The sequence below is a fragment of the Carassius auratus genome, unplaced genomic scaffold (assembly GCF_003368295.1).
Source record: "Carassius auratus strain Wakin unplaced genomic scaffold, ASM336829v1 scaf_tig00217941, whole genome shotgun sequence".
Classification (NCBI taxonomy): Eukaryota; Metazoa; Chordata; class Actinopteri; order Cypriniformes; family Cyprinidae; genus Carassius; species Carassius auratus.
Window position 1 is genome coordinate 20,001 of NW_020529320.1, and position 11,290 is coordinate 31,290.

General features: G+C 38.8%; 1 protein-coding gene across 1 annotated transcript in view; it reads left to right on the forward strand.

The window, feature by feature from the left end:
* The window catches only part of LOC113104205 (melanocortin-2 receptor accessory protein 2B-like), a 9,252-nt gene extending 3,007 nt beyond the window's left edge, over positions 1-6,245 (forward strand). The window contains exons 2-4 of the mRNA XM_026266055.1: positions 4,527-4,767; positions 4,865-4,964; positions 5,232-6,245. Coding sequence (XP_026121840.1) covers positions 4,659-4,767; positions 4,865-4,964; positions 5,232-5,541 — 519 coding nt within the window. The 5' untranslated portion in view covers positions 4,527-4,658 and the 3' untranslated portion in view covers positions 5,542-6,245. The remainder of the gene's footprint in view (positions 1-4,526; positions 4,768-4,864; positions 4,965-5,231) is intronic.
* Positions 6,246-11,290: the final 5,045 nt, after the last annotated feature.

The following is an 11,290-nucleotide window of genomic DNA, read 5'->3' on the forward strand; positions in this document are numbered from 1 at the left end:
TGCTCGGTGGATGATATGGATGGGTTATCTCAGTACACAGATGATAGTGTGAAAGATGATGGGCATTGGTCTGAAGGGTCAGAAATGTCAAAAGTAGACACAGAAGGATTGTATACTGTGGCACAAATTAATACTTTCCTGGATGAGACAAAAGGTAGAAGCACGGAAGTGAGTGAATTTTTCCCAGATCTGGATAAGTTTATCTCTTCTGTAATGTGGGCAAGGAAAAGTTGCAATAATGATGAGCTATCACAACAGAAACGTTTTAGGTTAAAAAAACATATAACTGATATTCGTAAAAAGTCTAAGACAGGGAAAGGGAAACCAAAAAGAGGAAAATATAACTAATTACTATGGCTAATACACATATCTTTCTGACTGTTCTTTTTCTAATCTTTTTCCCTCTTATGGAAACCTTACGCGTGGGATCCCTAAATGTTAATGGGATGAGGGATAAGAGTAAAGCTGATACAGTGATAGAATTCATCAAGTTAAAGAAATTAGATGTAATTTTCTTACAAGAAACTCATAGTGATGTAAACAATGAGGTTGACTGGCGATTGTGGTGGAGGAATGAATGTGTGCTCACACATGGGACTAACCTGAGTGCAGGAACTGCTATTCTCTTTTCTCCCTCTATAAAAGCCAAAGTTTTGGGAAAAAAGGAAATTGAACCAGGAAGATGTTTAGCAGTTAAGGTTGATTTAAATGGTCTTGTCTTCACGTTTGTGAGTGTATATGCACCTAATATAGGAGCTGAGAGAATTATTTTTTTTAACAAATTGAAAGTGTTTTTAGGACAACAGCAAGGTAATGGTTTTACTATCTTAGCTGGAGACTGGAACTGCACACTTAATGCCTTGCTTGATAGAAATGGAGAAGAACCCCATTTTCAGTCACCAACAGTACTTGAAAATGTTATTAAAACCTCCAATCTTACTGATATATGGAGAGAAAATAATCCCTCTGTTAAACAATATACATGGGTAAAGGTTAGTGATGGGAGGATTTCAGCAGCACGACTGGATAGACTGTACTTATCTAATAGTATGAAAAGTAGAATTATTAATACAGCTATTGTCCCTGCATCCTTCACTGATCACAAATTAATCACTATTGACTGTACTTTGAATTCTAAGAAAAACAGAAGTGTTTACTGGCATTTTAATGTCAAATTGTTACAAGACCGGAGTTTTTGTGAATCTTTTAAACATTTTTGGGAGACCTGGAAAAAAGAGAAAATAAGATTTGATAGTGTTATTCTTTGGTGGGAAGTTGGAAAAGTTCATATAAGGGAATTTTGTCAGCAGTATACATCTCACTCTAATTTTAGTTTGAAACGGTCTCTGGAATGGCTTGAAAGAGAAATCCTTGCCATTGAAAAAAATATGATAGGAGATCTTTCTTCCAATGTAAATGAGTGGTCTGAGAAGAAATTAAAATTGAGCTCTATATTAAATGAAAAGGTTAAAGGAGCTCTTGTGAGAAACCGATTCCTATCAATAAAGGATATGGACAGTCCCACCTCTTTTTTTTCAATCTGGAACGCAAGAGTGTGCAAGTTAACCAAATGTATAACCTGAAGAATGACAATGGACAATGTACATCTGAACCTGTGGAAATGCGTAGACTAGCAGTGAATTTCTATTCACATTTATACTCACCTGAGGACATAGACATTCCGATACAAAATGGATTCCTACAAGATCTTCCTTGTTTAAATGAAGAAGATAAGCAAGCACTGGAATCTGGATTAACCTTTGCGGAATTAAGTGATGCCGTAACGGGTCTTTCGTTGGGTCGTACCCCAGGCATAGATGGACTTCCTGGTGAATTTTATAAGCATTTCTGGACAACACTTGGATCTGATTTATTTGAGGTGCTCAAGGAATGTAATCGTACTGGTTTTCTACCAAAGAGCTGCCAACGGGCTGTATTAACATTGCTTCCAAAAAAAGGTGATCTTACCCTGTTAAAGAACTGGAGACCTTTGGCAATCCTCTGCACTGAATACAAACTTTTATCAAAGTGCCTTGCCAACAGATTGAACAAAATATTGTTCAAAATTATACACAAAGATCAATCTTACTGTATAAAAGACAGATGTATTGCTGATAATTTGCATCTAGTACGTGATGTTATTGATTATGCAATGTGTAATAATATAGATGTTGGAATACTGTCACTAGATCAGGAGAAAGCGTTTGATCGTGTTGATCATCAATATCTTTTTAAAGTATTAGAAGCTTTTGGGTTTGGAGAGGAATTTAGGAAAATGATAAAGTTGTTGTACAATAATGCTACATGTATGGTAAAGATAGCAGGAGGCCTAAGTGTCCCTGTTAAGGTACAGAGGGGTATCAGACAAGGATGCCCACTTTCTGGTCAGCTTTACAGCTTAGCTATTGAACCTCTTCTATGTAAACTAAGAGAGAGTTTAATGGGTTTGAAGGTACAAGGTGCTATTTTTAATGATTTTGTAAAAGTTTCAGCTTATGCTGATGACATTACTGTTGTTTTAAGGAATGTTAACGATGTTCAGGTTTTAAAAGAGATTTTATTAAGTTATGGTAAAGCTTCATCTGCAAAAGTAAACTGGGCAAAAAGTGATGCAATGTGGTGTGGTCTAGACCATAACACTCCAGCTCTCCCAGGTAATTTAAAATGGGGAAAATCTGGGTTAAAATATTTGGGGGTGTTTTTAGGAAGGGAGGATTATAAGAGACAGAATTGGGAGGGCCTGGTGGAGAAGGTGTGTGCTCGGTTGTCTTGCTGGCATTGGCTGCTACCCCAGTTATCCTATAGAGGAAGAGCCCTGGTCTGCAACAACCTTGTAGCCTCAACGCTATGGCACAAAATGAACATTCTGGAACCTCCTGAAGATTTGGTTGTAAAAATCCAAAAACGCTTAACAGACTTTTTTTGGTCCGGTAACCACTGGATAAGAGCATCAACTTTGTTTCTGCCCAGACAAGAAGGTGGACAAGGACTAGTGGATGTAAAAAGCAGAATTAAGACTTTCAGACTACAGACAGTAAAAAGATTTCTCTACGGATTGGATGTAAGCTGGTCTGGAGTAGCTTCTGCCCTCCTTAGAAGAGCAGGAGGGATGGGGCTGGATAAACACTTGTTTCTTCTGGACATTCAACATGTTGATTTGACTGGATTAACTTCCTTTTATCACTCAGTGTTCAAAGCCTGGAGGACTTTTAATATCACAAGAGACATCACGGATGAGGGGGGTCACTGGTCAAGGGAGGAACCCCTAATATACAATTCTATGGTGGACTCAGCGATCCTAAAATCACCATCGATGAGGAATCTTTTAAAGGCTGCAGGAGTTGTAAAGATTGGACATTTAATAACTTCAGATGGATGGATGACTCCTGAAATGCTAGCTTCCAAGATTGGAATAAGATCAATTCGTCGGACACAAAAACTGCTAAATGAAATTCTCGAGAGCCTATCAACAGATTTTAAACGCAGTGTGGAAACAAATGAAGATATGGACTTAACTTTTCCTGAACTAAGAATAATTCCGGATGTGGGTATATTTGAAGAAAAGGAGGGGTCTTTGTTGACCTTCAAGACACCTAAACTGAACGGTTTCAGTAATACTGAGAAGAAAGCACTGTACGCCACATGTGTAAAAGTTTCACACTCTCAGTCTTTAGGAGGAGTTAAAGAGTCGAAATGGCAAGAGCTATTCGGATCAGGCTCTTCCCCGAAGGGTTGCTGGAGGGCCTTGTATAAGCCTCCCATTGAAAAAAGGTCCGGAGACCTTCAGTGGAGAGTTGTGCATGGGTTAATAGCTACAAACAGATACAGAGCACACCTCGATCCCCAGGTTCAGGAGGGATGTCCTTTTTGTGGGATGACTGAAACTGTTTTTCATTTATTTCTTCAATGTGGGAGGCTTGTGCCATTATTTTCTCAATTAGAAGAATGGTGTACTGTTTTGGGAGAAGTGTTTTCACCCATGTTATTTATATATGGACCGAAGTATAACAGAAACAGAAAGCAGATCCATGTTTTGCTTAATTTTTTGTTTGGGCAAGCAAAAATGGGAATATGGATTTCACGTAAAAGCAAAATAAATAATGCTGTGTCAACTGATGCAATGTTAATTTTAAAAGGGTTAATTAAAACTAGATTAAAGGTGGAATATGCATACTATTCCTTGGTTAAAGACCTGGAGACTTTCAATCACATTTGGGGAGTTAACCAGTGCATATGTGAATCTGATTTTGATGGTGCTTTACAAATGTATATTTAATTGTGCTATTGCCTTCCTTTGTTTTCTGCGCTATTTATTATCATATGTTTGTGTTTTAAATAACTTTTTAATCTATGTAAGGTTTAACTAAACCTTGAATATTTTGTAATAAAAGGGGGTTAAAAGTCAAAAGTCTCTCTCTCCCTCTCTCTCCCTCTCTCTCTCTCCCCCCCCCCCCTCTCTCTCTCTCTCTCTCTCTCTCTCTCTCTCTCTCTCTCTCTCTCTCTCTCTCTCCCTCTCTCCTCTGTAGGTGGGTGTTTGTGATTTCCTGAATCTCGTGGCGTATGAACAGAAGGACAGACTCAAAGCAGGCGGATGCAGTGAAGATGCTCTGATTCTCTCTCATCAGGATGCGTTTGAACTCGTGAAACTCTGCTGAAACATGAGTGAATATTCAAACCAGAGTCAGTCCGGCAGCGATTATGAATGGCATTATGAGTATTATGATGAAGAGAAAACCATGTCCTTCGAGGGACTGAGAGCCAACAGATGTGAGTATGTTCACTGTTCAGACAGACTGTGTGTGTGTGTGAGTGTGTGTGTGTGAGTGTGTATGAGTGTGTTCTAAACGCTGCTTTTTTTCGTCAGACTCTATTGTGATTGGTTTCTGGGTCGGACTGGCCGTGTTTGTCATCTTCATGTTCTTTGTTTTGACGCTGCTGACCAAAACAGTAGCTCCACATCCAGAGTGAGTAAAACACACACACACACACACTCAAACACACGCACACTCAAACACACGCACACACACACACACACACACACACACACACACATTATTAAATACATGTGCATAGCATTTGATATTTTAGGATTTTAATGATAGACATGAGAGTTTATATTCAAATCTTTGACTTTTGGACTTTCACAACATTGTTCAGATCTAAAGTTTTTAGTAAGACACTTTAAACTAAACACAAATATCAATGCAGTCTGTCTGTGTTTCTGATCCCAGTGGAAAGCATCATGGTCTATCTGACTGTGTGCTGGAGCTCAGCGGCTCTCAGGCGTTTTCTCTCCCGCCGCTGCCGGACCAATCACATTCCCTCTTTCACTTCAACATCCACGAGGAGGCCGTCAGAGACACAGTGATTGGCCGAGCGAGGTGTTGTGGGCGGGGCCCCGGGGATGAGCACGTCCTCTCCGACTCCCACATTCCGAACTTTGTGAGCTCCGAGCAGTGCTCCAGCATCGGGAACGATGACTTCCTGCTGTGTGAGCTGCCAATCATCACAGACAGCCAATCAGCTGCTCCGAAGAGCTAAGATCCTCTGATGTCATCAGACACTAACACACTATGAGTTTTTTTTTATATTATTATTATTTTCTCTTGAGGACTGTATTTGAATATCTTTTATGTGCATTGTCTTATTCCGGTCAGTACTAAATGAACATAATATGCGTTTTGTACGATCCCTCTTTATTTTGTTAAAATAATGAACATTTAGCAGATTCTGAAAGGGGGGTGTAAACTTTTGAGCTCGACTGTGTGTTTATATCAGTCGCTGTTTCTTCTGAGGAAAGATGAGAGACGTCTTGTGTCTCTGGAGTAAACACCACGATTAACGATTCTAATGACCCCCAAACACACGGGGAGCAGTGCAAAGCATTCTGGGTAAGAGAACCAGATCTCACAGGTCTGTGATGAGCGTAATGGCACAGAGGAGGAAAAAGAGGAAAGGTTGTTTCCTTGGAGACGAGAGTAATGTGTTCTAACAGAACATTCCTATCGCTCTTATATGAACATGTGTAGGAACACGTGAGAGAAGTGTGTGTAGGAGAGTGTTTCGCTCTATTCTGCAAAAATATATCAGATAAAGCTTTGAGATTTAACCTTGGTTTTTCTTTCTTATGGAAATAAAGCAAAATCATAAGAAACAAAAATGATGGAGCTTGGTTAATTTAGATGTGAATGTTGCTCAGAGGAAGTTCAAGATCACTGAGCATTTATAATCTTCAGAATAAAACACAGATGAAGAAGCACACACACACACACACTCACACACAGATACACTCGCTCACACACTCACACACACACTCACACACACATATACACTCGCTCACACACACTCACACTCACACACACATACACTCACTCACACACACACATACACTCGCTCACACACACTCACACTCACACACACATACACTCGCTCACACACACTCACACACACATACACTCGCTCACACACACTCACAAACTCACACTCATTCACTCACACACACACACTCACACACACATACACACACACACACTCACACACACATACACTCGCTCACACACACACACAGGGATGGGCAGTATTTCAGATACATGTATTTAAAATACGTATCTGAAGCCTTTGGAAAAAATCAAATGTAATTTGTATTTAAATACACTCAAGACGAGTATTTTTGTATTTTCTAAATACTCCAAATACTTTGAGCGAGTCATCCTCTTTATCAGGGCGCTGTTTTCATGCATCAACCCCAACCTTCATCCACGTGAGCCGCAGCTGTGCAACTTTCCTGGAATAAAGTGAGGAAGTGCTACTTGTTGATTAAAGTAGCTCGTCAAATGTGTTTGAATCATTAACGTTACTGCATGTGAGGGATGGGTGATATATAACAATATCGTAGATGCGTAGCGATGGTATAAATTGTGAATCGATGGAACTTTTTCTAAATCTTTCATATAGGACTTTCAGCTTTCTCTTTAGTTTTGTGCAGTTGAAGCCTTGTTTATACTTTCACAATTCACACGTCTCTACGCCATGAACCTGCTGACTGCGTGCGCTCCTCAGTAACCTGCAAGGCTTTATGCTTGGCGTGCTCTCCGCTGTATAATTCTGTGAAACGACAGAAGCAGCGATGAGAGGAAGGAGTTTGCTGAATAATTGGTCAAACATCTCTTATACTGTCTATGTCAAACACTCGTCTCGTGAGAAGTTTGTGAATAGATGGAGTTCTTCACATGTGAACTGATTAGGTTGTGGGTCATTTTGACGACACATGTGAAAAAGGTTTTTAGTACACTTTTAAACCCTAACCAAATAATCAAGTTAAAACCAGTAAACTTGAAATTGTGACTTGTGACATTAGAACAAAACATATTAATATGATAACATATGTATAACACTAATGATGAAAGAGGACAATGATGAAAGATACACCACACTTTTAGTTTTACTGTTCACCAAAAAAATTGTGCCAAATTATTTTTAATAAAAAAAAATTTTTTTTAAATACATTTTATATTTTCTAATTATGTATATAGAAACAAATAAACTTTACATTAAACAAATATAAAAGTTGCTATACTACTTGCGTAAAAATAAAGCATCAAAAGAGTTTGAAATTCAGTTTTTGCTGTGGTATCAAAACTGATATTGATAATTGTGAAACCATGCCATATATTGTTACTGTAAAGTAAAATTAAGATTTTGGTCATTTCACCCATCGAAATTCCATCAACTAGTTCAACTGGGCGGGATAGGTCAGCAATATTGGATGAGAGATAACTTTAAGATTGAGAAACAAACAGAACTGGGCCACATTGGAACGCCAGTCTGACACACAGGCTTTTAATGATGGTGATAAAACATAATCAAAGTTAGTTTTGTAGTTTTTTGTAGTTTTTTTATTTCTTACACTGCAGGGGCCGGGAAAGAGCTATATAAAATTAAAACGATAGTTTCTAAGCAGTTGCACACATCTAATTGCTTTTTGGCATTCAGGCCCAGATATATTTCAGCCTAATAGAGATACCAGCACTGAATCTTCAATTCCACATGTATTTTGTGTATTTTCAAAAATATATACAAAATAAATTTTTCCACACAGTATTTTGTATTTGTATTTTAAATACATTTCCATGTATATATGCCCATCTCTGCACTCTCACACACACACAGACACACACACACACACACACACACACACACTCATTCAATTAGCAGCGAACATTCGAAAGACAAATAAACTGTTTCAGAAATGCAATTCTTGACTCTGGGCAGCTGTGCCGCGGTTGTGTCGCCAGCAGATGGCGCTCGCGCTGCTAAAGCTCTCTGTGTGTGTGTGAGAGTGTGTGAGTGTGTGTGAGTGTGTGTGAGAGTGTGTGTGTGTGAGTGTGTGTGTGTGTGTGTGAGAGTGTGTGTGTGTGAGTGTGTGTGATGTGAAGCCATCAGGGACTCTACACACAGCCCAGCATGAAAAGTGTTTAACTAGAAGCTGAATGAAGGGACTGATCCAGTAGAAGCCAGATCACATCTCGTCTGACTGCTGGAATATAAACGCTTCTTAAAGGAGGTTCTGAGATCTGAGATCTGCCCAGAGTTTGTGTTTGCTGGTGGCACAGACTCATCTGGATCACATTTCAGAAGCAGGAACCCAATATGTGCACGCGTTACGACACACTCCCAGAATGCTGAGCGCCACAACACTCGAGAAACACATTAAAGCTGAATTATCCTCTCTTGAATGCGACTGCACAGACAGACATATGATGAAGAAAGACTTTAACATCATCTTTAGAAGAACAGTTCAGGGCCAGACATTGTTAGATTCATAACGGGAACGGACTCTTATATTTACATAGTGTGTGGGGAAAATGCAAATGGTTTTGCAGAGACAAAGTATAAACAAATAACATCACAATAAACATAAAACAGTCAAAATATCAAACACAAAGACAAGTATAAAATACAATCTAAAAAAAATCTTCAAATATGCAGTGCTCAGATGCAGAACAGAAGATCCACCAATCCATTTACCTCACGCACATTAAACATGCTTTTATTATTGAAGCACTCATGTAGTTCATGTTTTTAGTGGATTGATGTCCAGTCGTATAGCCACCTCTCCTACGAATATCAGACTGAGGTTAGCAGCTAAACACAAACAATTCTATCTCTTTCTTATCTTTTTATTATTTAATCTGCAAAAACAAGCTTCTTAAGATGTTGAAGGTTCTTTATGGAACCATTAAGACAAAAAGGCATCATGAAGCACCTTTATTTTTAAGAGTGCATGTGTAGTTTTTCTTTATATTCCTCTGGGAGGTGTAATCATCGGAAAGCAATAACCTTTGTTAAAGATAAACCTGTTTGTCATCAAGTCAAAGCAAGTCCCCACAGACTTTGAGATTCTTTTGATGTGTTTCTCTGCTCATTAAAGCACTTAGACCCTGGCGTCGATGCCAAAGTCTAACTGTGGGTGTGGAGGCCTTGCATACATTAATAATTCAGTGTGTGTGTGTGTGTGTGTGTGTGTGTGTGTGTCGTCAGACCGCAGCCGTTACACAACAGTCGTCACACCTGTCGTGTTCTCTGTCCTCACACAGATCCACCTGCTCGTCTAACAGCAGGAGAAACGCTCACATTATTATATAACAGAGGAATCAGATGAGATTCGTTCAGAGGTGTTGATCTCTGTGGCTCAGGATCAGCCGAGGTTCTTCTGCTGAGCTGCTGGATCATGGTAAGCTGGCACGTTTCTCTGGTCAGAATGGGTTTGTGAAGTGTGTGTGACTCGCTCTGAACAGGTCTGTACTCGAGAAGGAAAGGTGTGGGTGTGACGCTCAGGTAAATAATTAGCGCAGACTTCTAGTTTCTCTTTCTTTACACGAGAAGCCCAGCATCAGCTCCATCTCTCCAGTGAACACACACTCTCCTCTCTGAAGACCGGCCGTGAGTCTCTCTGCATTTCTATTAATTATGGACGAGGAGAATGAATGAATGCATGCTTGGATCTGGGCTAAATATCTTGATTACCATCATTTGCAAATGATAACACTTCTATTGGAAGCAGGTTTCACTTACGCTTTCAGCTGCACTTCTCTTTGGTATAAAAACTTGTGAGCGTAGTTGCATGTTAGAACCTCATTTAAAGTTTGCATAAATACAAAAACTTTTACTATTTATAGCCTATTTACTATTTATCTACTACTTTTTTATCTTTTTTTATTTTTTTTTACCTTAAACATTTATTTGTACCGAACACTAAAATGTTCAGTTTATTAGCTGTGACTGGAATGTTATTTAAAGATTGCAAAAATCTTTATCACAACTTTTTTTTTAAATGTTAATTATTTGAATATTTATTTTAAGAACATTAAAATGTCCAGTTTTTTGTCGTCATTACATTATTTAAAGCTATAAATTAAGTGTTTCTATTAACATTTTCACCCACATGTATATAAATGTTTATTTCAAGAATAAATCTATATTTTTCTTTCATGATTAGATACTTAAAGATGATAGCAAACGCTTAATGGAACGTTCATCAAGTACATAACAATTTTGAGAATGTTAATCTAAGAATGTTTTTTTTTTTCAACATGAACATTAAGAACGTGTTCTTTCTTTCTTTCTTTTTTTTAACGAGAGGGGATTGGAAGGTGTTTTTTTTTTTTTGTTTGTTTGTTTGTTTTTTGCAAGTGAATCTACACTAAGCATGCATCATAATGAAAAAAAAATTCAAGAGAGAGTTCAAGCGCTGTTGTGGTGTGTGTGTGTGTGTGTGACTCTCTTCTGGAGCTCAGAATCGCATCTGAAGGCTCTCTGAATGAGCTCTTGTTCTCTGTGTTAGACTCTCTTCATCTGATCCTCTGAACCCAATCCAGCTCTGCCTCTCTCTCCGCGCGCTCCCGCGGCGCGCGAATAATTAGCGCTCGTGAGAGACGCGCGTCTGATCGCTCGCGTGGATCTGGATCTTCTCGGGACTGGATCAGTAACAGCTCGTGAGTTTCTCCGAAGAGTTCGGATTCGTTTTTAACTGTTCACAGTAATGAAGTGTTCAGATCAGAGAGAAAACACTTCGCTTAAGTTTATTAGACAAAAAGTCAAAGTTTGAATAATGCCTTCAGATATATATGCATAATGTCCTCCTTAAAGGGATAGATCACTAAAAATGTAATTTGATCATTTGTGACCCTCTCTGTGTCTGATTATCTAATTATGAGATAACAAGCATCTCAGTTTGATTTCAGTGCATTAATTTCTCTCTGATTTCAATGTTTGACACGGTCTTACTCGG